At 40.0% G+C, this 27,334-nt stretch overlaps 1 protein-coding gene across 5 annotated transcripts in view; it reads left to right on the forward strand.

The window, feature by feature from the left end:
- NAA16 (N-alpha-acetyltransferase 16, NatA auxiliary subunit) overlaps positions 1-27,334 on the forward strand; it is a 64,864-nt gene that overhangs the window by 1,542 nt on the left and 35,988 nt on the right. For 4 of the 5 annotated variants that reach the window (XM_050711587.1, XM_035553316.2, XM_050711591.1 and 1 more), the window contains exons 2-7: positions 10,033-10,117; positions 12,273-12,377; positions 16,585-16,742; positions 18,278-18,412; positions 24,539-24,692; positions 25,861-25,980. In XM_050711587.1, coding sequence (XP_050567544.1) covers positions 10,033-10,117; positions 12,273-12,377; positions 16,585-16,742; positions 18,278-18,412; positions 24,539-24,692; positions 25,861-25,980 — 757 coding nt within the window. Of the gene's footprint in view, positions 1-7,587; positions 7,936-10,032; positions 10,118-12,272; positions 12,378-16,584; positions 16,743-18,277; positions 18,413-24,538; positions 24,693-25,860; positions 25,981-27,334 lie in introns of those variants that run through there. The other variant, XM_050711594.1, reaches the window with a different exon arrangement.

A 27,334-nucleotide genomic window follows, 5' to 3' on the forward strand; every position in this document is an offset into this window, starting at 1 on the left:
TAGTAATGCCTATGTAATCGAAGTTGAACCTTTTGGTTGCTTGACACATTCCAGACTATTTTAGTATAGTTATACTACAGCTTTCAGTGCTAAATGCTCTTCTCTAATTGAAGTAGCTTTTGCCTACTTCAGCACTGCTAGAGTTCTTGAAATTACTAGGGCTGCTGTGGACATCTTAGAAATCAAAAAGATTTATATATTGTTGTTGTGGGAGGCTGTATAATAAGACCATACAAACGTGTTGTAATTTAACCACTTGGAACAGATTAGAGGTAACTGTAGTCATACATTAAGACTAATTTTACAAACACTACAGAGAATTATCAGTTATGAAATGGGAAACTCATCTGGAGAGCCTGATAACTACTTAAGAGTCAGTCACTTTGTGTATGTAACGTGTGAGACAGGTTATCAACAATGTGAACAAGGTGCCCATAAGAGCAAACCCAGCTTACACAGAGCTGCCCAAACTAGCGTGACCTCACGGGAGTTCAGTGTAAGGTGTGAAATCTACTCAAGAAGCTGAGTAAGTAGTCTTTAAGGCACATCGCTTTGTATGCCAGCGTGCTTGATGGTACTTGAACAAGCTCACTTTTAAAACTAGATGTGATGTGATAACGCAAGTAATAGCAATTGCAGCATAGGTAAAATTCTAGCGTATAGGTAATTGTTCTAATTTCTCGGTGTTACTGTAAGAGGTGGTGCTAGAGTTCATTTCTCCTGCTGTCCTGACTTTCAGGTCTGCTTGGTTTCTTAAGCCTTGCTTCTGCTCTTCTACAGAGGCTTTTCCTCAGACTCTGTCCGCTGGAAGCCACACTCGTGCTTACAGGTGTGACATTGCTTGGGAGGGAGGGGCTGCATGACTGGAAGCTCCTCAGGCTGGCTTCTCAGCCTCACAGAAGGCATGGAGAACACGTTCAAAAGCTTCCTGGCTCTCCCTTTTATGGGAAGAGAGAGGCGTCCATAAAGAAGAATTAATACAGGAGTGCTGGTGTGTTTCTTGCCACTTAAAAATCAGTCTTCAGCTCCTGTGACATGTAAAGTAAATAGGGCAGATGCGATCTAAAATAAACACGTATGTGTGGTAACTTAAAAGCACTTCTTGTTAACATCGCAGTTTAGTCATGTGCATTTGAAGTTTACTTCTAGTAAGCTTAGGAAACTTTTGTTTCATCTATTTAAAACCAAGTTTTAAGCTTACTTTCAAAGTATTTTAGTGTAAGCAACTTTGAGTCCCACACCCCAACGCACAACTTAGTACTAGATTATAAACTAAATCTGAAAATTAGGGTTAAGTTTTGCCTTTATGAGATTGAATCAGCCCTGTCTGGACGGAGTGTGTGGCACTGGTCCTTAGCGGTAGTTTAGAGGAAAGCAGAGGGATTGTTGTGGTACCTTCATGGCTTACTTGCTAAACTGGTAAGTGTCCCGTAATAACTATTGGTGTCCGCCTGTGCTGGACAGTATAAGATATTGCCTGCTGTTTGTCTCATTCCTCATCTAACTGTGGAAAGTGTCATGTATTTAAGTAATCCTTTGATTTCCTATTGAGTGCAACATATTGTTGCATGAAATAAGGCTTGGTGCTTTAATTGCAAATATGTTTCCTTTGAAGAAGGGCTAGCCTGTTAATATCTCATCCTGTAAGGATGGGGCTAACCCTCTTACTAAGAACAGTTTAGTCACCTACTTGTCTGATTTCAAGTAATTAAACACAAGAAGTTTAACTTTGTAGCAGCGACTTGTTACTGCTTAGTTCATTCCCGTAAGCATCTTCCTTTCTCCTTTTTTGTGAACAAATCTTGGAAATTATCTAACGCACCAGCGTCTGAGGAATTGCTCAACTATGAATTGTCTTCTGTTCCCTGAACTCTGCAGTGGTCTTAGGACATTCCTTCTATGATAAAAGATAAATATGCAAGTGTTTGTAGGTGTTAAATTTTTATTCATTAAATTCTAAAATTTTGTCTTGGTGTTTGTGTAGTAGTAATGGATTATAGACATGCAAATAGTCAGTTTCTTAGTAGCGATGCGGGGGAGTTACCACAAACTATTCAATTCAATAATTAGGAGGCTATGATGGTATGCTAATTAATGCCTCCTAAATTGGCTGACAACATAGCTGAGGTGGCCGTTGTCATCCCCTTGTGGAGCAGTGGATGCTTGGAGTGGCTGCTGGAGGCTGGTTCCTTGGATCCTTTACAGAGGAGAGCACGGAGCTGCCAGTAAAAGCCCTCTGGTGTGACTGGGATGCTTGGCTTGTGGTGCGGGTGTCACTTGTGCTGCTCTGGGGGGCAGTGTAGGAAGAAGTCTGCTCCCTTGCTATTAACTTTCCGGAGTGGTGGTGAGGATCCCTGGTCAACTGCAGGCTGCTGAAATGATAGGATTGCAGGGGACGGGTGGTGCTCTGCTGGTAAGTGTCAGTGGGGCTTCTGTAAGGGAAAACCATGCTTCACGCTCGTTAGTGACTCGAGGCGGAATAAATCAGAGAAGCCTGGATCCCAAATGCATATTCCTGTTTTAATTTTCCGAAGGAGTTTATGAATGCTGTCGTGATAAGGCTCATAAACCAGGCTTCTGTGGAACGATGCTGGTTGTTTCTTCACAGTGGGATGTCTTGAGGGGTTCCTGTATGGATAAATAAGCGTTCAGAGTCAAGTCCCGCTGTGTTTTGCGCTGCAACTTCCTTAACTGTTCTTCACTGTGTTGAGCAGAGCAGTTGATGAACAGTGACATCAGTTGTACTAAGCTACACCTGGCAGAAAACCTGAAGGATGTCTGAAAGCACGCAGGAGTAAATCGCGTCATAGCAGGTAAAACTGCTTGTGTGGCTGAATGTGTTACGCTTGGAAACCCTAATTTAACGTGGACATAGTACTGGCTGTGAGCTGGCTTACCCGAAGAGCTGAGATTTTTAGGGATTTGCGGGTTCTGTTAAAAACAGTTTCCTTGTCCAGCAATAGGAAGCCAGTGAATCCTGAGTCGTGCCTTCCGCTCTGGGCTGAATGCAGATTGTGTTATCCCACTGCTGAGGGCTACGTTTTCAACACTGCTGTCGGCCTTCTCCGAAGGAAGCAGGTATTAAAGCAGAGCCTTACCTCTTTTCAGGCTCTTCTGTCGAGTTCACATTTTGGTAGAAATGGCAGCTACAAAGTAGCAGTTGCCAAACACAAAGTTCCTAGCAAAGAAGTAGTTCAGCTGCGGAGCTCTTTGCTGCAAAGATGTAGGAGCTGCTGGAGGTTTTGAGGCACCGGGTAGGTTCATGGGGAGCAAGTCCTTTACATAAGTTTTTATTTTTTAAAGCCTGAAATTTGTGTGCGCATCGGGTCCCACAAAACACTGCTGATGGTTTCAGTTGCTTACCTGCTCACAGAGGCAGTTCCCCTAGCTTGTGGAGCACCTGCTCAGTCCGGGCTCTTGCTAACCTCCCTGCGGTTTCATCCCAGGAGATGTGGCAGACTGGTCTCCTCAGAACTTCTGCCCAAAGTGCAGGTGAAAAACGAGTATAAAACGTGTGGCAGGGCTGTCACTTGTCTAATTCCTAGCATGCAGTTGTGGTTCCTGTTCTGCAGAGGCATACCCGTGCTCATAAACTAAAGAAGCTCTAGCAACTCAAATTGTGGTGAGGTTACAGGTGCTAAGTGCCTCTAAAGAAGAGCTCTTCCTACTGAATGTTCTCTTGTTTCTGCTCTTTTTTTTTTTTTATTGAAGCAAAGGATATCCCAGTGACTCACGTTGTACTGAGCATTTGTGCACAGCACTGACTTTGAGTTGATCTTAATTTAGGGCGAATTTTTTAATCTGTGTTTTGTTTTTTTTTTGCCATCTGTAGATCTGAGCTCCAAGTGGGAAAAGATGGTTTAAGGACAAAATGCTGTTGCTTGAGGAGAATCATGGTAGTGAAAGCTTAAATATTACTGTGACACGAGTACCTTGGTGTTAGTGCTCTACCTGATGCTGGCCGCTCGTTTCACTGGGGCCTGACTCAGCTTCTGCACTGCCAAGCCCCAGTGATGGTCAGAGATGACCTGCGCCCCTCGTCCTTCTCATCTCAGCTGTCAAACCGTGCTGGATGCAGGTTGTCTTCCTCCTCTCTTCATTTCAGCTCGGGGTTAGCTGATCTTACTGGCAGAAAGCTGGAATGGCCCTGCATATGGTGTAACAGTAGGAGAGGGCAGAAGTGTTGGTGCCACAGGAGGCTGTCCTGGGACTATGAGTGTAGGAGGCTGTGAGGACGGGAATTGTGATGAACTCTCACCTTGGCCTCCATGGGTTGAAGCCTCCTCATGTGCATCCCCACTTTCCCCAGTTCGATTTTCTGTTTTCTCAAACAGCAGTGAACTGGAATCAGTGTAGAGGGAGGGTTGCTGGCTGCAGAATCTTCTGCAGAGATCCCTAGCCTGCATCTGAAATGTAATAGTACCACGATAGTCTTTCTTCCCTTGTCAGTATTGCAAAGGAGCCAAACTTCGCATGATACAAGTATTTCCAACTCAAATGCTGAACTCCTTCACAACTTAGCTGGGTATTATTCAAAAAAGGTAGCATCAGACCTTGCTATCAAACTGGTCAATAACTTAGTAGTTGCTTGGTAGCAGAGGAGCAGTGTGTATGCTGAGTTCTGCCCCAAATCCTAGAAAGGTGCTTAGGTGATTCCATCAACTGCAGTGGGAAGCATTAGATGGCCTGTCGGATGCTGAAGACACTTACAGAGGTACGATAAAACAGTGAAGACTTTAAAAGGTCCAAGTATTAAATGTTATGTCAGTTAAGAAGAGTACTGACAGCGTGCTGATCTTGCTGCATTTGATTGTACCTGGTTTGGGTCAGAAATGGGTATCGACAATTTGAGCAGCCACTAAATACCTGTCAGCTCCCCACAAAGGATGCTGCTCGGAATCAGTCAGTGATAACTTTGTGTTTTCTATCGCTGAATTCAGTTCCCATTGTGGCATGGCCAGATTTCCAGTGCAACTGGCCTCCAGCATCCTTTCCATAGATTCTGATGTCCAAGCCTTGTCCTTTTCTCTTGCCTCTGCTGTTGCACGTTTAGCTCTTGGGTTCCTTCCTTCTGCATTCCTCCCCCGTCAGTGTTACACAGCAGGCTTGTACTGTTTAAAAAGTAGGGGATGTGGACATCGAAGCACTAAGTATATAAGATTCAAATGTTGTTCGAGTGAATCCTCGAGTTTTGTAGCAAAATCTTAGCAACAAGGGAAGATTCTGCCTGGCAAGAAGAAGGCTGAAACTTTTTTCAGATTGTGAAGGGGTTTGCAAGTGGGATGTACGGATTTGTTGGAGAGCACTTCATCAGTACTAGGGAAGACTAATTAACTTAAAAGGTGCTCTTAAAAGTGTGAGGCTGTCCGGATTCAGCTACTTACAAAGAGCTAAACCGTGCTTAAAGAAAACTTCAAATGCTTACCAGGGGACTGGTTCATTTGGGTTGAACTTAAACTGGCAGCTTGATTTACAGCCACAGACCATCTTAAACAACCTCAGACTTAAAACATTTATATTGACTAAAGAGGTATGTTTGCTGTGCTTAACACTGCTGTTTGGTTTGATGTGACACTTGTCCTGATTCTTTGAATGTGGTGCTATGCTTTCACATCATACAATCACAGAATGGCTTGGGTTGGAAGGAACCTCAAAGCCCACCCAGTTCCACCCCCTGCCCTGGGCAGGGACACCTCCCACCAGACCAGGTTGCCCAAAGCCCCATCCAGCCTGGCCTTGAGCACCTCCAGGGATGGGGCAGCCACAGCTTCTCTGGGCAGCCTGTGCCAGGGCCTCACCACCCTCACAGTGAAGAATTTCCTCCTAACAGCTGATCTAAATCTCCCTTCTTGTAGTTTAAAACCATTCCCCCTTGTCCTAACATTATCTGCCTGAGTAAAAAGATGCTCTGCATCTTTTTTACAAGCCCCCTTGAAATACTGAAAGGCCACCACGAGGTCTCCCCATGGCCTTCTCTTCTCCAGGCTGAATGTCCCCAGCTCTCTCAGCCTGTCTTCACAGGAGAGGTGCTCCAGCCCCCTGACCACCCTCATGGCCCTCCTCTGGCCCCGCTCTCACAGCCCCACACCCTCCTTGTGCTGGGCCCAGCCCTGGACGCAGCACTCCAGGTGGGGCCTCACGAGGGCAGAGCAGAGGGGCACAATCCCCTCCCTCCCCTGCTGCCCACCCCTCTGGCGGTGCAGCCCAGGACGCAGTTGGCCTGCTGGGCTGCAGGCACACACTGCTGGCTCCTGTCCAGCTTTTTGTCCACCAGAACCCCAAGTCCCTCTCTGCAGGGCTGCTCTCAGTGAGCTCTTCTCCCAGTCTGTGCTCATGGCTGGGATTGCCCCAGCCCAGGTGTAGCACCTTGCACTTGGCCTTGTTGAACCTCATCAGGTTCACGTGGGCCCACTTCTCAGGTTTGTCCAGGTTCCTCTGGATGGCATCCCTTCCTGCTGGTGTATCAGCTGCGCCTTTCAGCTTGGTGTCATCTGCAAACTTGCTGAGGGTGCACTCGATCCCACTGTCTGTGTCACTGATAAAGATATTAAACACCTCCGGTCCCAAGGCAGACCCCAGAGGGACACCACTTGTCACCCGCCTCCACCTGGACACGGAGCCATTGGCCACCACTCTCTGGGTGCAGCCTTCAAGCCAATTCCTTATCCACTGAATGGTCCACCATCATATCCATCTCTCTCCAATTTGGAGACCAGGATGTCATGTGGGACCATGTCAAAGGCCTTACAGAAGTCCAGGTAGATGACATCAGTCGGTCTTCCCTCGTCAACTGATGCAGCCACTCCATCACAGACGGCCACCAGGGTGGTCAGGCACGATTCATCCTTTGTGATATTTTGCCCTTTATTTGGTCGTCACTTGAAAATGGCTTCTGAAATAATATCACATCTCTTCGGGATGTTTGGGCCCTTGGGACACGGAGTAAGGAAGGGAATCAGTTATGGCAACCGCAGTCTCTCTTTGATTATCCAGCTGAGGTTTTATTTTTGATAGATGGCTCTCAGGAGCATGTGCTAATGTCTGAGGAGCAGAACGAGATGTTCTTCAGCTGTGAAATTGCTGATCTGTGTATTAAACTCCAGTGTGTTAAAAACAGATTCTTGTATTGGGAAAATGAAGAAAAAAAAACAATTTGTTGTTTTTATTTCTTTTATTGTGGTTACCTCCTGGGTGCTGTGCCATTTGACCTGCAGTCAGAGGCACTCGTACATAGTTGGAAGCACGTGGACTGATGTCTGGTCTAGCTGTGTGTCAAACCCTGCAAGTGGATTATATCTCCGAGTTAGTGTTGAAGAAGAGAATAATCCAGGATGAGATGTTCTTGGAAGGATGTTACCTTCTCTGGCAAACATCTGGTAGCAGAAGCTCTGGATAGTGTTTTGGCCTTGCCAGAACCTCCCTTTGAGGTTTCAGGCGTGTAGACATTTGTGATCTGGCTTTAGTTTTTAGCAGGAAATAGTGGCTGTGGAAGGGTGATGGGAAGCCTCACGTTAAGCACAGCAGATCAGGCTCTTTCTAAAAACAAGTTAAAAAACCAAACCCACAGCATATTAACTTGAGCTTTTGATGTACTGAAAGACTTAATTCAGTGAGAGAGATCCTGATGAACACAGCTATATTTGTCCTGACAAGCACAGAACTTGAATCCACATGGAGGCATGAGGTTTCTCAGCTATGGATCCCACCTGTACTGCCAAGTGAGACGGCATCGACCCCTGCTCCTGCCTCCTGTAAGCGAGCTGCAGGTGGAGCCCACGGAGTTTCGCTCGTGCTGCGAGAGGAGGGAGTTCAAAAGCTGTCCGTCGTGGTGCTGGGGTGCTGCAAAGCCCTGGGCTTGTCAACATGACGAAGTCTGCGAGCGTTCCAGTACCTCTGTAGACATTGATGATGAGTGTTAATAACCTGCGTTGCTGAGTAAGGTCCTTTCTCTTATTGGCGTAAACATATACATATCAATCTGTTGGCATCGATTCGTGACTTATTTACAAACACATACGTATATTTATTTAGGGGTGGGGCTGCTGGGAAGTCACCTTTTGGCTAACTAGCACGGCCCAAACCATAAGCAGGCTGGGATTATCTAGCTTCAGTTCTTGTTCTAGATCCAAGACTGAACTCGAAAAGAAAACATCAGAACAAGGATAGTCGATATGATTTCTTCAGGCAGTTGATCTGTCTTAAGTGAATCCTTGACTCAAATGTGTGTTGGTCAAGCATTACGGTATATTTGAAGTTTTACTCAGTGTTGTAAGAGTTGTAGAATCGTGGATGAACACTTGCTGTTCTGTTACTTTTTCAGGAACACATGAATAAACCTAGAAAGCATACTTAAAGCGTTGTTGGTGTTTTCTTAGGGCTCTTTAAAAATGATACTAAACATATTGTGTTGAGAAAGGAAAAAACAGATTAATGGGAGAATTCCCCAGTCCTTGAGAGGGGACTCCAAGGCTTGCTGCAACCTGGATTGTTTCAGATAAGGATGTGGAAACTAGTTCTTAGTTGAGAAAATTCTCAAAGCCTTTTTGCTCTTGGTGTTTAAATGTTAATTGCCCCAGTATAATTACTTGCCCCTGGTGGAACCCCCTGGCCATCCTGCTAGAAGTCAGCCAGGCGGAGCAACCTGATCTAATGTCAAGGTTGGCCCTTTTTGTCTTGAGGGGTGATTTAGGTGACCTCCAAAGGTTCCTACCAACTAAAATTATTCTGTGATTTAGTCTCCAGTTAATCATGGTTAACTACAAATGTCCTGAGTTTCAGACAAGTAACTAAAAGCTGTCTGCAGCTAAGCCTTTTCCTGTGGGCTGGGGCAGGACTTGGGCTTTGCCACCGTAGCTAATAACCCAAAAGTGAGCACAGGCATGTTTCTGTGTTGCCTGTGCCCTGAGAAGCAATATGGATGCATTATAGCCGCAAAGGAGTTGCCACACACTGCGTTTACTTAATGTAGATTTTTACCTCTGTCCTGGAAGATTGATGGAGTGGAAGAGATCTATTACAGACAGTTAAAGATCAAAGTATGTAACCGAAACTGCATCATTTCTCCTTGAAATAACCATCTAAAATGGAGCAGGACAACACACCTTATTAACTGAATGGTGCCAAGTTAAGCTGGTTTTTTAATTAAAAAAAAAAAACAACAAAAAAAAACGTATTTAGCTGACCATAAATCATTTTCATGCTTAGAGATACAGGCATGCCTTAACTGGCTTATATAAGCTTGTTTTAAAGTGATCAGCTTTAGTGGTCTAAATGACTAAAATCTAACTGGCTTATGAGCACGAGCTAATGTGTTGCAAAGAAGAGGGAATAAGGTTCACTTGTACTTTTTTTCTAACTTTTCCCCAATGGAGCAGCATTATTTGTTGATTTATATAACCATTAGGTAAATGATAGCCAAAATAAATTTAAAAGTAGCTTTTTAGCTGTACTATTCCAACTACTACTTAACTTTTTAATGCCCAGGTAAATTATCTGTGTATGTATTTCTTTTGAGGCCACAACAGGTTTATTCTACTTCAAGGTTTCTCTTGTTCTCCCCAAAGCCTACATCAGTGACAACCGAAGTCTTCTCTCCGAGTTGTTAATGTGGAGGCCACTAGGGGAAATGGGATGTCGAATGGAGCGCTTGGTTTCTTTGACAGTGACTCTTCTCAGAAGTTCTGTGGAGTCAAGTTATCTAACTTGGCTCGTCATTTTTACACTTCAATGCAAAAATTCTTAAAACACTATCTGCCTTTCCTATTTCTGTGGAAAAGGAGCAGCAAGCTTGGTCCCAACAGTTCAGTTTCAGTGGAGACCATGAGGCAAAGCACCGACTGTGTATGAATGAAGGCAGATATTGTGCTGAATGCTGGAAAAAAGACAATGTAATACAAATAGTCATATTCAGCTAGAGCTTGTTAGTGACCTGATTACCTGACTGAAATTACTACTGCATTTTTACTAGCATGTTAAGATACTGTTTTAAAATGCATTTTGGTAATTGTAATTCTTACAATTTTTTTTCCCCAGAAATGCTATGAACAAAAACAGTACAAAAATGGACTCAAGTTCTGCAAGATGATACTCTCTAACCCAAAATTTGCTGAACATGGAGGTAACCGCGGAGCTCAAAAGTTTCTTTTTTCCTTTTGTCATGTGTTTAAATGGATAGTCAGTCTATTTGATACTATTGGGAAAGAATGGAGCCTGTCAGTGAGAATAATTCTGTCCTTGTGGCCGAATAATACTCTGCATCTTTAGTCATAGTGCATTCACACCGAATGTCCCCACTAGCTCATAGTCAGAAACCCTTTGTGGTGGGAAGATCAAAAGGTGTAGTAGATGCACGCTTCATTGAAGTTTCCAATTAAGTTTCCTTTCTAGGTTTCCAGGTCAAAATGGTAGCGTGGTTTTTAATAGAAAGCCATCCCTTGTTTTGAACGTTACATGAAGGTGTTCTGCCAAAGAATTAAAAATCTTACCTTTTTTGTCAAATGTATATTTTGTACTGCCAATCACATTGCTACTTGATGCTTGGACTGGCCTGTTCTGATAAATATTGCAGGAAACTGAACAGGAAAATATTGATTTTATTTACGCCTCTTAGAACTGAATCATCAATAAGATACCCTAGTCCTACTGCATTATGGGATTTCTGTTGCACGGTTCAGGGAATACTTCTTTTGATACAGTGAATTTTTGTTTGTGTGCTCTTCAGGCAGTCTAACATTCTAAGCGTGCATGTACTGTGTCAAAACTACTTTGCTTTCTGACTTCATCAAATCTTGGCAAAATGTTTGACTAATCTTTCTTTCACCAGAGCCTGCTCTTTCTTGGTTGTCTTCATTACTTCCCTAGAGCTAGAGGTACAGGTTTTTTTTAGTTGCTTCAAAACTATGGAGTGGCCTCTCTAGCTCTGTGCCCTAATCACTTACCTCTACTAACACGTGTTTTTTTATAACCTCTCACTACACAGTTCTATGTCTTTTCTGCTCCTGCTGTCTTAAACTTTTCCAGGACAGCTAGCTGCCTTGGCAGTCCACATACTACTTGGGCTCTGAGCCACTAGTGGCTTTGAAGCTTGGGAGCAAAGCCTGGAATGAACAGCTGAAGCAGAACTAAGCCAGTGAAATGATCTGATGGGAAGCTGCACTGTTGTCACAGTTAGCTTCAGAGATAAGGAATTATAAAAATTTGGTGAGAAGGTGATAAACAGATGGATTGCTATGGCTGGACGGTTATCTGCCTGGTGTGGGAAGGTAGGAGTAGCTTGCCCTCCTTCACAGAGTGGGGATATTCTTTTTAAAGCTTCCTGGTGTGCTGTGAGGGTATCATTCTGGCTTTGTGTTCCCACGGTGTGTATGTAGGATGGTTTAAAAACAAAACAAAAGGGCTTATTTTGGGTTGTCATTCACTTTAGGTGTACTCTTAAAGAAAACTGTTAAGAGACAGGTCTACCAATTAAAGTTCAAGCAGGCATTATAACTGACCTTGAGATCATGGGCCCTTTCCATTAACGCAGGGGAAAAGGTTGCAGTTAGAGGAAAAACTGAATATGATGTTGAAAATGAGACTAATAATCTTCTGGCAGTGGGTAAAAATAAACGGTCTCTTATTCAGCAGGAAAAACAACAACAAAAAAGAACCCACCCATGAATCTGGATGAGCTTTCAGGCAGAGCGCATGCTTACATGCGGCTTGTTTCCCACAGTGTTACTTGAATGTGGGAAGAAGAAAAGCAATAGTCATGCAAACATATTATTTGGAATCTTCTGCCTCTCAAAATCCTACTACTTTGAGAAGGTCTTTTACCCCCAAAGTACTGTAGCAGGAAATAAGGTCCTCTTAACTAATGTTTTGAAAGCAACCTGCAATAAACTGGTTGTGACAGATTTTTTTTTCTTACTGTGTGACACAACCTAATAAATTTCTTTCATGTTCTGCCTACCTGGAACCTTAATACATAAAGCCGAGCCCTCTAAAATTGTTTCAGCTTATTGCTAACTCACAAATGAAAAAATAGATTTAACCAAAGCTTGTGTTGTCCACGTTCATCACATCTGTATGATGCTTTACAAAGGTCTTTTAAGACCAGCTTCAAGAAAGGAAATGCCTCCATATAACAACCTTCAGCTGTGTAAGGCAGCTATTCTGATCTAAATTTATCATTTAATGGGGAACTTTACTGTGTAACAACTTCAAAGGCTATCTGCATTGTGAAAAGTGGCATATGGGAAGTGAGAAACATAAGTATATGATATTTCTTACAGAAACGCTCGCTATGAAAGGACTGACCTTGAACTGTTTAGGGAAGAAGGAAGAAGCATATGAGTTTGTTCGTAAAGGACTTCGTAATGATGTAAAGAGTCACGTCTGTATCCTTTGTAATATAAAACCTGATCTTTTTTTGATGTGTTCTCACTTGTGTATCATCTTATTGCTGCATCAACCCATACTTTTGAAATACATAATATGGTCTGTATATAGAAATCTGAAATGAAGTGCGTATAATGAATACTAATTTGTAATCAAATACTTGAAAAAATACATTTTCTTTACTTTCTACAATTTTACAGAATCTTTAAGAAAAATAAAATGCCTTTCACATTTAAGTGTCTTACAAAAAGACCATTTGTGATGCTTACTTTCTGTAGAAAATAAGTACAGCGTGTGAAATCTGGCCCTTTTCTAAAGTTTTCTTTTTTCTTAGTTGGGTATAAGAAATGCTGTCTAGAGGTGCTATGAAAATATCTATTTTGCTACTAAATTTTAAACAGTGGTTTAGATCATTTGGCTTGATGACTACCATTGTCTTCTAAGCTTGTCTTCCAAAAGTCTGTATGTATGAAATATGTCAGCTACCCAAGAACTTTGGCAGTAGCTGTCTTTTGTTTGTTGTGCCACAGGTAGGAGCCTACTTTAAATTTGCCTTATGTATTCTATATGCATGTCAAGTCTATTTAGGGGCAAGTTTTCCATTAAATCTTGTTTGATTTTATTTTTTTACCATCCCCCCCAAAAAAAAAATCTTCCAGGGTATCACGGTTGAAAGAAACACTTTTTGATTGCTGTCTGGCTAACACAAAGGGATTTCTGTTTATGCCTATGTTAAACCTCCAGGGAGCTTGTGGTTGCAGATCAAAAAACATCTCCCCCAATGAAAAAAAAAAGACAACAAACAAAAGACTCTAAGCATATGGAGGACATTAGAGTTTCTAGAGAGATAGTGTAGAAGAATCAAATATAACTTGCTCCTTCCTGATCTAAGGGCTAAATAGGTAAGGAATACCAGAGCAATTTTAATTTGTGTAAGAAGTCTTGCAGCTTAAATAGAGGAGCAAAAGAATCTGGGCAAGTTTGGAGAAACAATCTCTACCCTTAAATCCCACTCTGGAATTATTTATCAGCAACCCTAATTCTTGTTTGTGGGACTCTTAAAATTGTCTAGAATCCTTCCTTTCCAATGCTGGAGGGCTCACTGGAAGAATTGATATTTTTTTTGAGTCTAGTTTGGGTGTATGGGGTGGTCAAAGAGGTACTTCCCAGATAAATTTAAAAAAATGTTTGTTTTTTGTAGTGAATTTTAGTGGATTTCTCACTGTCTCACTGACTCTTAAAACTCATCTTACTGTAAGATGACTACAAGGATTTTTTTTTTTGTGTTCTGAATTCAGAGAAAGTATGAACTCACCTGAGTCCTCCTAGGCATAAGCGTCCTTTCCTTTTTTTTAGCTGCATCCCTAAAACCAGCACTGACAAAGCAAGAAGTTGCCACTTGCATTCAAGTGTATTGTTGTAGCTCTCAGTAAGCTCATAAGCCTCGAGCAAGTCATCTGCTTGCAGAATTACTTTTCTACTGAGCAGAGGTTTGCTGCATAATGAATTCAGAGCAGGCATCAAAGGTTGGTCACGGTATTTCGGTTGTCATCTTTTGATGTTCTTAAGAAATAGCTAACATCTTTTTATTACCATGCTGTGAGAGCAGCTCATGATCACAATGCCACTGCCCAAATAGCTGATGCTCCTGCTGGTGGGGCTCTGGTGTGTGTGGGGAGAGTCAGGAGGAGAAGATATATTCTTGCCCTTGAGGAACTTGGGTCTGAGGCTGAGCTTCTTAATAAAGGTTTCTTTTACCCAGGGAAGTGGTTGAGTCACCATCCCTGGAGGTCTTTAAGAGACGTTTAGATGTAGAGCTTAGTGATATGGTTTAGTGGAGGACTTGTTAGTGTTAGGTCGGAGTTTGGACTAGGTGGTCTTTGGAGGTCTCTTCCAATGTAGGTGATTCTGTGATTCTCTCAGAGAATTTACAGGGGCTTGTGATTAGCCCTAAAGTTGAAAAGGTGTTGATCTTCAGTATTACCTAAGCAGAGCTTGGGAAGTTCTCAAAAATAGTCTTTCCGTTTCCTCCACGTGAGTTTAAGGACTGTTAATTGGATTAAAGGGAGAGAGGCCGGGGGTAGCCACTGAAGGCACCTTCTTCTGGTAGATGGTTTCAAGGAGTTGAAATATGTCAGTGTATTGTTTTGTTGCAGTAAGGGGTGCTTTTGGTGTATTGTCATCTGTGCTTTTTAAATAGTATGTCGTAGAGGATGATTAAAGTACAGCTGGTCACCTTAATGTCCTGGTTTGTTTAAGGATGAAGAAAACTTTGATTCTTCTGCAGGTTCAAGTAGTTTCCCCCATTGAGGTTTGGGAGAAAATGGCAGCTGTAAATCTACGCAGAAATGCTGACATTTGCTTGTCGAAGTACAAATGAGTTCTGACCCTTTTAAAATGTAATTTGAATCAAGGCTCTGCACTTATTTCAGTATGCAGTGTTTTAGTAGGTGGCATGTTAGGCTTTCAGGACACTTCAGGAACACATTCAAGACCGGCCAGAGCTGTCTGATATATAATGAAGTGGTAGAGTTGTGCTTTATTGGCTTGTACCAGCTGTCATACTTCGTTTGGTGTCTGCCGTTGTACGGACTTTGGTTCCCAAGGAGTTATGCCTTGCTTTCCATGATTGCTTGATGAAGAACATGATTTATGAGGGATTAAAACAGATTACCAGGTGGATCTGGGAACAGTAACGATGCACAATAAATTGCTTGAAGCATCATATCTTCGTCCAAGTAAGAACAAATTTTGTTGGACTGAATAGTCTTGCTGTAGGCAAGGATCTAAATTATCAGCGGTTCATGAGGCTACAATTTGAAGGTGCTGCATTTAACTCTGATTCATGTCCTCAGTGCTTGAACACAAATAGGCAAAGCAGGATTTATAGAAAGCAGCAGCCAAGTCACCGACTTCAGGAACTGTTTCCAAATCCCATCCCCCTCCGTGGAGTCTGACATCCTTATGGCAGCAGCAGCAGCTCTGCTAGCAGTCTCAAAGCGGTATAGGAAGTTCTTGTACCATTCATCTGAAGTGACTGGTGTTCCAGAAGAAACATAAACCAGGGGCTCTTGTGTAATCGAAGCTTCCCTCAGACTCTGAATTCTTACCATACTTTTATTTCAGTTGAAGTCTTACCCTTTATTCTTCCAACCTGCTTTTTGTCTTAATGTCTAGAACTCACTCTAGCACTTGAGTCTTCCTAAGAAAGGAGGAACTTATCTTTCAGTTTCTTTGATTAATTTGAGCAGGTTAAAGCACTTTTTTTTTTTCTTCTATGCCTTCTCCATTTACTGGTTTCAAAATGCTTGTAACTTTGGAGGGAACAGTTGCTTCTGTTTCAATTCAGAAGAATAAGAACTGATAAATTTTCTTGGCTGTTGGCACAAATAGCGCACAAGGCTGAAACTGCAAGCGGGTGAAGGATGGATATACCTTTTCCCAGGATTTGCAGGGCTTAGCTACTTCAGAGGCACATGGGAGAGCCTCAGGAGAGAACTCTTGAGTCACCTTTGATTTGAAAATCAAGTAGTGCAGAATTACTGCTGCAGAAGATACTGCCGCAGTGAGCTACTAGTAACCTGAAGTAGCAAATAGTATATCATGTCAAGTAATATTTCTTTTAATACAGCTCTAGGAGACAGATGTAAACACACGGTGTAATGTGTTGCTATGACACGTGTTGGTTTTATGCTTTGAATTCAAAATCTTTTCACAGTTTAGAAAAAAAAGATGCTTGGCAGAGAAGTCTATTGAAATGTGAAAAGACACACCATGATGGAAGTCTGAGATGCTGAGAATCTGACAAAGACATTTAGTGCCCAGAAGTGTTAAGATTTCCTTTTATCGATAAATGAAAGGTAGCTCTATTTGTCCCTTACTGTAAAATCTGGAGACTACTTGAGGTTGCAGATAGGCAGGTGGGGTGAAGTAGAACTTGTACACCAATTGTAGTTTTTAGAATGAGTCACTTCTAGGGATTAAAAAATCCTATTGTAGTCACAGTAGTATACTTTAAGCAATGCATCTCTAGGAATAACTGTGTTATTTAGTCTTTGAATCGTTTATTTTTTAAAGTTTTTAGTTTATAAAGGGTGACAATCTTCAAGGAAGCCATCGAGTTATTTGGTCTGTAACATGAATGCCCTGTAACACAAAAAATTACTTTGTGAAAATTGTGGATGTGTCTTCCTTAACTTGTATTAGGTTGGCACGTCTATGGTCTTTTGCAGCGTTCTGATAAGAAGTATGATGAAGCCATCAAGTGTTACCGGAATGCGCTCAAGCTAGATAAGGATAATCTACAGATCTTGAGAGATCTTTCTCTGTTGCAGATCCAGATGAGGGATTTAGAAGGATATAGAGTAAGTATTCTATTTAAGCTCCTATTTAATGCTGTTAGTATTCTCTTGTTATGTTCCGTTATTCCTTTATTGGTAGTAATTTAGTTACTACTTGGTTTTGATATTTCAAACTAGAAAGTGTTCTAGACCGTTGTTTTGGAAAGTATGAAAATGAAGTGCAGCAGAGCTCCATATAATATTGGGAGCAGATCCCAGAAGTAAAATTATTCTATTAAAATTTGACTAGTGAATCACCTTTTTAAAATTCTAGCTGTGAACGGATTTTTCATTAAAATACTGAATACAAAAAGGATAAGGCTTAAAGCTTAACAAGTGAGAGTTACTTGTGTTATTGTGTAGTATTGCAAACAAAGTTTTTGTTGCATGTACTGAGGGCGTTCTTTGTTAGAAATACATTCTCACGAAACTGAACTTTTGTTAGATGGTGTCATAAAAGTGAGCGAAGAAACAAAATAGCTCTTATGGTTTTGTGAGGAATTTTTTCTTTGTTATGACTTGCAGGGTTTTATTAGGGCTTATTGGATTATATCCAATAGGGCTTATAGGATGCCTATCCTATAAGAAGTGCTTTTGCAAACAACAGAAAAAATGCAGGTTTCTCTGAAAGTCTATAGAAATTAGTACTACTTACATTGTTTCAAGAACAATTTCAAATATGGATAATGGTGTGTTATATGAAATTTTTTTATGGAATGTTGTGAGATGTGTCACTTTGCTGAAAGTGCTTTGAATGTATCCTGAGGGCTTTATTAAATAGTGATTGCTCCCTCCACCAAAAGAAACAAAAAACAACAAACACAACCAACCAAAAAAAAAAAAAAAACAAACCAAAACCCAAAACATCTCCACACCCTAGGTTTTATTGAGGATATGGGAAACGTTTGCCCCATGCAAATTGCTTTCGTGAATCCCAATACAGATTTTATCACAAATAAAAACTTTGTGTAAGAACTGAGTCAGTGGTTTCAAAATAGCTGAACTGATTTGGCTGCCAAAAGGAAAAGTGTTGCTTTTTCTTGTCCTCTTCCATATGATGTAAGAGGGCTGGATTGTGGGTTTCCACATTAGTTGATCTACTTGACTGAGTGTGTTGAATTTGCTAAGGGAAGAGAAACAGATAACCGAGATGTGGTTTGGCTGAGGAAGGGAGGTCTGAGACGCACTGCAGCAGTGTAAGTAGCCGGACCTTGTGTCTGGGCATGAGTGGAATAGGACTGCTCTGAGCAGCAGTGGGCTTGTGCTTTTTAGCGGAACCCACTGAGACTTCAAAGCTCTGTCTTTGGAAATAAGAGGACCGTAAGAGGTACTTCTGACAATGATGCTTTTTGTATACCAATAAATAGATTTTTATGCATTGTGCCATAACTCCTATATTTAGACTCTAAACTTTTATGACAGAAACATGCTTCTTTTGCATATTCTGTTAGAATTTCAAAAGCAGTCTAGGGCTTTTCAAATATCTTTTAAATTGTTAGCCGTAGTGGTGATAGACCGTGGTAATGATTTTTTTTTAAATGGCTTTTCTTTTACTCAAGGAGACAAGATACCAGCTACTTCAGCTGCGCCCCACACAACGGGCTTCCTGGATTGGATATGCAATTGCATACCATTTACTTAAAGATTATGATATGGCCTTAAAACTACTTGAAGAGTTTAGAAAAACCCAACAGGTAAGACATCCTATTCTAAAAAAAACAAACAAACAAAAAAAACCCACTTTGGGTATAAGAGACAATCTGAAGAATTAGTTCTTCATAATTAGGAAGAACTAATGAGGAAGACATTTCTTTTATTTGTGGAGTTTTCTTCTATGAACATTTAGCTCCTGGAAATCTCTTCCAGGAGCTAGCAGCTGATGCGAATTATACAGGCTCACTTGTTCCCTAGCAATAAGCTGTTAGGGTTGAAGAAGTAAGGGTAGATTGATGTGGAATAACTGAGTAACTTGAAGTCTGTGAGACTTGTAGCTAAAGAAAACTGGTGATGATACTGTCCCTTTACAGTAGGTAAAACTTCAGAAAATCCTGTTTAATATTGGATCTGTGCATGGATGCCCTCTTACTTTCTCCTACCATAATATGGGTATTGTTACACCTCTACAAAGAACATGAAAATAAACTTCTTCATTTTGTATGCATCTATGCATTATTCACTTAAAATCAGTGCTTGGTGTCAGAGCTGCATGAAAGCAGAGTTAGAAATTCTTACGTTTGAGAAGATCTGGTGTTACTGAAACTTGTTAGAATAAATCAAATGATACAATACTAAAATCACCACGTATAACATTTTTTTTAAAGAGATACCATTCACTTCTGTTATTGGTAACTTGGAGTTATAAAGTCTGAATTAACGTAACAGTGGATGCGTTCAATATTCTGTAACATAGAAAGAAAAAACATGTTTATAGAGGTCTTCAACTTGGGAGATGTGCTGGAAATATCATGCACAGGTACTAAAATATTACCTGATCTATAGATTGTGATTATTGCTGTGTTTTTTTTGAACAAAAATGTTGCATCTTGTCTAAGATAATTGCATTTGAGATCCTTTCATGCTGCCAGAAGTGGAATAACTTGGGAAAAGCAAGTTAGTAGTTGCTAAGAGTGTTTGTGTCTTGATCGTGTATCATGTGGTCAAATATAAGACATTGTAAGCCAGGGATGTGTAGCTTGATAGCCAAAAACAATAAACTGGGCCATCTCTTATGAGTGTTTGATAACCAAATTCATAGTTCTTGCATGAATCGGCAGGGCCCTATCTGAGTTTGATGTTGTAATTAGAAATAATATATAATAGATGGGAAACTGCAAATGATGGACTGTAAGAAAGTGAGGCTTTCTTAAGGACCAGGAGGGCTTAACAGTTGCATTGGTTCATTGGAGAGAACGGAAGTGATACTGCTAATGTTGTTGCCTTTTCTAAAAGATTGTGTGTGAATATGCTTGTCTGGGGACAGTCATGATGATACACTCTTCAGTCTAGTAAGCCAGATTCAAATACCATCTGCCGTAGATAAAAATGGTAAATCAGTTGAGTCTGTTGAAGTTATCACAATCTTGAAAAATAAATAAATAAATTCTGAGTAGTTCTCTAGCTCTGATGCCATTTTTTAGTAAGACTGGAAATATTTGGGAAATTTCTGTAAGACAAGGGTTTGTACTTGAATAATACAAACAACATGAACTGTTCAACTGTTGCTCAGCATAATACTGATCACAAGGAAACAACAGAAAAGCTGTTTGAGTATTTGAGAAGAGAAATATGCCATGAGTGTTGGACAGCATGAAAGTGTAGAAAATCAGTTAGGTCAAGCCTTTTTTCTTTTCTGAAATCGGTAGATGAAGTTATGTAAGGTATTGTGCTTTTTCCCCAAAAACATTAAAAATAAAAATGACCACGTTATTTGGAAGAGAAATGGAAACTAAAGTTCTGTGCCTTGTGCTTTTGTGCTTTGCTGTATGAGCTCACTGAGATATGCAGGCTCACACAGAGTGCAACTGCTGGAAGTAAAAATCGTTTTGGGTCCAGAGCAGTCAGGATAGCACAAGGAAAATCACAGTTCAATTTTGCCACATTTTGCCTTCTCCACACCAGTTCCCAAATGTGCTGATTGTGCAGTCTCTGGGTATTTAACAGTCTTGTGCTTAAAATGGTTGAGCTCAGTATATTCCTGAATCTGTGGAGGTGCACTTCTTGCTTGCTTTACTTGTCAAATCTCCCTTCTTGCCCTGTAGTCTGTATTCACTCAAACTGAACAGATGAACTTTTATGACTTGATGGGATATTGCACGTCACTTTGATAAAAATGGTGGTGGTACTCACTATTTAAAGGGAAGGGTTGAAAACCTGAAGGGCTTCCAAGTCACTAGTAAATGGGAGTCCTGAGCAAGCTGATGCTTTGGGGGAATTTTATGGTAATTTGTATTAGACTTCATACTGTTTACCATTTTTGATTAATGAACAAAGAAGCATAAAATGTTATGTAAAATGCTGCTGCCGTAATGAATGGCAAATAATGGCATGGTAGGGTGATCATTATTATTTACTTGGATTACTCAAGGAGCTCTGTCCATTCAGATGTGAATTAACACAGCCAAAACCAAGCAGTAAAACTAAGAAAAAGATCAAGGAACTGACATTTTAGTGATTGTAGGTGAGTATGTTAAGGTGCAGTATTACAAAATAACTGAGCTGACCCAACTACGAGCTGTTGCCAAAAGCAGCAATGTGACGTCCTGTGTGCTCCCACTGCTTCCTTGGGCAGCACTGTTTGACTCCCGGAGGGCTGGCTCAGGAAGCCAAAGTGACAGAAATATAATCACTGTTTTGAAGGATTGATTGGCTCAACTGAACAACTGTGAGGTGAGAGGGGAAAGGAAAGGGAATAATAGAAGGAAGTGAGCTGCCTCTGTTGATCCAGGCTGCGGTTAGATTGGCTTAGCTTACTGTAAAATTGTCCCTCGGGGCAGGCTTTTGGGTGAAAAGCAGAAAAGACCCCTATTTCCGAGAAGAAATGGGAATTTTCTCTATGGAGTACTGATTACTGAGAGAGCAAGATTTTCTGATGATCCTGTTCTTAAAAAAAAAAAAAATATAGAAAAAACAACATGGAAAGATAGAGGACTGGAGAAAATACTGTTTAGTGAAAGGTGGAGATTCCATTTGTTTCCTGCAAGCAGAAAAAAAGGGGATTTTAGTACAGTTTAGATACTGATTTTTTGGGAAGAATGATAGCTAAGAAGATTGCTTAGAAAGGAGAAACAAGGACAAGTAATAGCTGGAAACAGAACAACAAATTGAAATGATACATCACTTTTTGCCACTGACAGTTTTATTCTAATGGTTAAGTTATCGTTGGGAATGGTGAATTTTCTGTCTCCTAGTCTTTCAAGATCTAGATCAATGCTGCCTGCCATCTGGAAGCTGTAAATTAGCCAGATGCACAATATTTCAGTCAAAAACAGGTTATGAGGTTGAATGCAGAAATCACTGCAGGAAATATGACAGCCTGTGCTGTACAAATTAAATCAGATGACTTAAGAGTCAGCTCAGAATCTGAGTTTTAGGAACCGAGGTGTAAAACAATTATGCAATTTGTTTTACTGTTGTATGTCCCATTTTTCCTTTCTTCTTTTCCAGAGCAAAATTTTTATTCTTAATTTTTATTTTATTCCTAATTTCTGCATCAGGCCCACAATTACAGATATGGACAGAAAACCTCTGGAGTTTTGGGGTTCTGCTCTTAGGTATGTTTTGGCTGCATCTTGTCACATTCTTTCAGTGACAGTTATGCTAGGGCATCTACAGTTGTAAAATTGATTACTTTTCTGGTCCAGGAGAAGAAATTTCTTCTGAAACAGCTGAATTGAGTTCAAGACCAAGTTGAACATCTTGTGTGCAAGACGTAAAAGCTCTTCTGGGGGGGGGAGGGAGGAGTAAAGATGTGTTGTGCAGCAATTACAATGGTGTGTGTGTGGGGGGGCTTTTTATGGAATCTGTTATTCTTTAAGACAATCTAATTATTCAGATCAGGTTCTGTTTGAACACAAACTGTTTGTCTTCTGATGAATTGCATGCGTAAGTGATAATTAACCTGATTAGGTTTCCAAATTCTCTCTAAAAAGGAGCTTTTCCGAAAGTACTTTTAAAAAAGCTCTGAGAATGACAGTAAGCACAGCATCTTACTGTTGGATTTGCCCTATCTACAAGAGGGAGTTCATTTGACTCTTTGGCATTTCACCATTTCTTTTGTTAGTCCTGCCAAGCCAGAACAGCTAAGAGAAGGTGAACTGACGTCTGCTTCTTGTCCTTGATTATTTTTTAAGGTGATTGGGGTAATTTCTTTCTATTTTTAAGGCCTACAAATAATTAATGAAATGTCGAAAAGCTGTCCTACTTGAGAAACTTAAGCATAAGTGCATTGTATAGAAAGGGACAATACTAATACAAAGAAAATGAAGGAAAAAGAAGAATTGAAATGGTGCTCAGCAGCTTCGGTTCTGTGGTGTTGCAGTAATGCTAAGCAGGAAGGCATGCTTGAGTGCTTAACTCCCGTTGCATGTGTCAGGTCTGTGAAGCAGTTAATGCTTTCCAGGGAACAACGTTTTTGTTAGCAATTTCCGATGTTTTATGGATAAAAATTGAGCCAAGGTAGAAACAGAAATGGAAATGCAGATGGAGGAAATACCCTACTCTTTTCTTAATCAAGTATATCTTGCTAGCTGCTGACTCGAGGATGTACATGGTCTAATCTTGTTTGTTCTCTTAGCCATCATTTGCTGCTTCAACAATTAAAAAAGAAAACAAAAATAAACAGCATTTAAGTGCTGTTACTCTCAGCCCCCAAACTGATGTTTGTTGTCAAATATACACTTCTTTACATTTTATTTACTTATAATGTGTTTCAGAGTATGTCTTTCAACAAGGAAATCTTCCTTCTTAAAAATACAGAGTACTGTAAAAGCTGCCTCTGAAAATTCAAGGAGTATGTAAACAGTAATGTTAAATCTCAAAATGGATCTGTACTTAGAGAAGAGCTGGACGTAGTAATTTAGGACAATATTCTTTTAATATGAATGTTAATTTTAACCAGTTAAATGTCTTTGTTATTGTTTATTAAATGACTTGGTTGTTTAAAGAAGACAGTGGAAAAGCTTTACTCAGGGAGCAGAAAAGGAATCGTAAACCATTTGGTGACCCGTGTGACTTACAAGCGTTGCTTGCTCAGGAAGAAACAGAGTATGTAGTGTCATAGGAAAGAAAATCAGTAATAATTTATCAAGCTCATCTGCCTCTTACCTATTTTTATTACAGAAAACAAAACAAAACACACATTTAGATTGTAACTGTCTTGTCTTCTATAATTTCATTATCGTAAACTGTTGTATAGATCTGCTGGGCCTTGTCCATAGCTCCTGTATTTGGTCTCTGAAAATTTTGCAATTTATTTGTAATTCAAGTGGCCTCTGTGTATAGTAGGGAAGCGCACTTACAATGAAATGATCGTGATGACTCTGGGAAGACTTTTCACTGCCTGAGTACACTTGAAGGAGTTTTCCCTAGAAGGGAACGCGTTTCAATATGTCATCCTGTTTCAGTGGCTGATGTATCAGTGGAAAGTTGGATGGCATACTAGTTTTACCTTAGTCTGTTGATAAATTTCCATGCAGCTGGCAGCAGACCTCAAAAGAATTATCTGTTGTTTGAAAACACTCTTTGCATTGCGTGTGCACTGTACTTTCAAGGGGATTGGAGTCTAGTACAGAGACTATTTGGTTAGAGAGAAATAGTGCAGATTTCCTGTCTGGAAAAATCCCAGTTGTCAAGCTATGGCCAGTGTTTGGGCGGTTTGTTGCTCTTTGGAGAAAGAGTTTGATCCAGAATTTTTGGTATATTGAAATGCAGTATTGTGATATCCCAGCAACCTGCTACAGAACTTAGGTCAAAATTATTGAGGAGTACCTGAGACCTTCAGAAGGAATGAGATCACTGACATCTCTGCAAACCTAATTGAATTGTATGAGGGAAGGCAAGGATTCTGTTTTTAATTACCTGGCCACAGTGATAGAGAAAAGTGAAATACAGGAATTTCCGAAACTATTCTCTAACATTGGATATCCTGAGTGAATTTAATTTGATTGTGAATATTGGGAGCTTTACATTTTTGAATGCTTGGGTGGGTATGTGAATAGACTTGCTACATTCCATTTACTCAATCTTGTGTTCTATAATATTGCATACAGTTGAAGTACAGGTAGATGGCATAAATTAACTAATCTATTGCTTTTTTCCCCCAGATTCCTCCAAATAAAATAGATTATGAATATAGTGAACTGATTTTATATCAAAATCAAGTGATGAGAGAGGCAGATCTATTTCAAGAGTCTTTAGAACATATAGAAACATATGAAAAGCAAATATGTGATAAATTAATAGTAGAAGAAATCAAAGGTAAGTCATTCTTCTTCCCTCAGCCAATTTTGTTCTAAACTTTTGCTACAGGCTTTCAGATGTGGTAAAGTGTTAAAAGAAGCAATGTGAAATCTTTAAATGATTTGAGACAACTAATATAGGGGAACTGGTAACACAGGGTTTACAATTTTGTGCTCAATAACTTGTGCTATCAAAGCGGATAGTGGATGTGGGTAGCTTAACTTGGGTTGACAAGAGGAACAGAGGAGATCTCAGAGGTCATTATATTAGTGTATACAACATTAGCTTTTCATAAATAAAAACTAATATAACCCAGTTTTAATCTAATGAAGAACATTGTGTTTGTAGTACAAACACTGATTTGTAGGACTGAAGTATCAAATTGTTGTTTCCTTCTTAAGCTTTTTAGTGCATTTATCTGTATTACCTGCCTTCAGCGAATACTAAAGTTGACTTTTTTGATTAAAAACAACCCACAGTTGTTCTCTGGGTTTGAAGGACTGAGTTCTGAATACACGCAGTCACGTAGTGTAATATAGCATGTATTCTTCAGCTGCTCTTTGCTTGTGCAATTGCTCTGGGTTGACCCTGCTCAGCAGCTCAGTACCACACAGCTGCTCATTCAGCCCCTTGCCTTGCAGCCCCCCATATCAGGCAGGAGAGAATATAGGTAGAGAAAAAGTTAAAAAAAAAAAAAAAAAAAAAAAAAAAAAAAAACCAAACTTGTGGGTTATAAAGACAACTTAAGGGAAGAGGAAGAATAAACGGTAGTACAAAGGCAATCACTCCCTGCTTCCCAGAAACAGGCTGATACCCAGCAAGTCTCCAAGCAATGACCATCTGCCCCCAAAACCTTCCCCATAATTTTTATTGCTGAGCACGATATTACACAGCTCTGGAAGGAAGAGTTCTTTGTTTCTTTGCAATAATCCCAATAGCTAGTTTAAATATGCATGTGAAGACATACAAATAATACTGTTTTTCCCAGGTGCCGAATGCTCCAAATTGTGCTGCACTATGGTAATTTCAAGTAGCAATTGTAATATACAGTAAATGCCATTGTAAAAAGCCTCTTTTTCAGTATCTACGTATGACTGAACCCGATTTTATGTATCTATTTTGTAAACTTCACTGCCAAGTTGTGTTTTCTCATATAATTCATAGTTCTCTATTGCATTGTTTTTAGGAGAAATGTTGTTGAAGTTGGGAAGACTAAAAGAAGCTGGTGAAGTATACAAAGAGTTAATTGAGCGCAATGCAGAAAACTGGTATTATTATGAAGGCCTGGAAAAGTCCCTACAACCTAGTAAGTTAAGATATGCATTGCAAATAAGTATGATATAGGATATGCTTAAAATTACTGTTTGGTATATTACAGTTTTAGATGAAAAAGTTTATTTAGCATAAAATTATGTACTGTCCAATCTTGAATGCGATATACTTGTGTTTATCCATTTTTACATTGTCCACTGAAAAACTTGTATGCATGAAACATCAGCAGCAAATGTTTTTCTTCTTGGAGCTAAAGCTGGTATTTGTTGGTGTGTGTGCTTGCTTGAAGAACCTTTCCTTGCAATGCATGAACTTGGAAGCCAAATTGCAATTTGTTCCTATCAACCTGATCATCAGAGTAGTATTATACACCAGAAAATAGAATTGTCGTTCTGAAACTTGTTTAGGCGGCACCTTGTTCCATGGTCGTGTAGGGAAATGAACGTCTAATTCAGATGTACACTTAAAGATATGTAACTTTTTTTAGAAGCTGACTGTTCTTTAGAAGAAAGGCTGATAAATGTGATGGAACCTTTGTTTTTTTCCAATGCTAGTTCACGTTACTGCTGTTCTATCTTTCCAGAAAAATACCTAAATTGGATTAAAAAAAAAACAAACCAAACAAAACAAAAAAACAACAAACAACCCTATGATATTGCAACCATGTATACTATACTAAATGCTTTGCAATGGCAACTTCACTAAGCGTCTACTTGAACACTGGAATACGTTCCTTGTATTTCACAGTTCACTAATTAGTGGAAGCTTTATTGGAGTAATTCTGATGACATCATAAATCATAAGCCCACCAGGATGTTATTTGTAGATATAGATCTGCATTATATTTCTCAACCAGCTTCTAGAAAGTTTAGCAGTTTGGGTTATATGTCTGGAAATATGCCTTGTGATTGGGGAATTAAGATGATTCCATTTGTTGCATTTATACAGAGACTAACGTTGCCCTTTGAATGTTTTTCCTAGTATACCCGTAGAGTTCAAGATCATGATTAGTATCTCAAAATAAATCATCCAAGATTTTGATTATTCTGCTTGATAGAATGTGTTCATATAAATGTATAGTTCTTAACAAAGAACCAATACAGTAGATTATTTGACATATTAAAATTCTATGAAGATAAAACTGTACTAATTTATAAAACTAATAATGCTACTTTATTTTTTAGGTGTTCTTAGGACTATTTCCTCCCCCATGGTAAGTTCTGGAGCTCCAACTTGTGACTTCAATTAGGCTTTTTATGTGCTTTAGTTCCAATTCAAACATTACTTTAGTGTAACTATTAGAACTGCACATCTCTTGGAGCCACTGGGTAACATTTCCCCCCCCTTCCCCAATATCAGAGCTCAGAGACAAGATAAATTATTTTTCG

Source organism: Cygnus atratus, chromosome 1, assembly GCF_013377495.2.
Source record: "Cygnus atratus isolate AKBS03 ecotype Queensland, Australia chromosome 1, CAtr_DNAZoo_HiC_assembly, whole genome shotgun sequence".
NCBI lineage: Eukaryota > Metazoa > Chordata > Aves > Anseriformes > Anatidae > Cygnus > Cygnus atratus.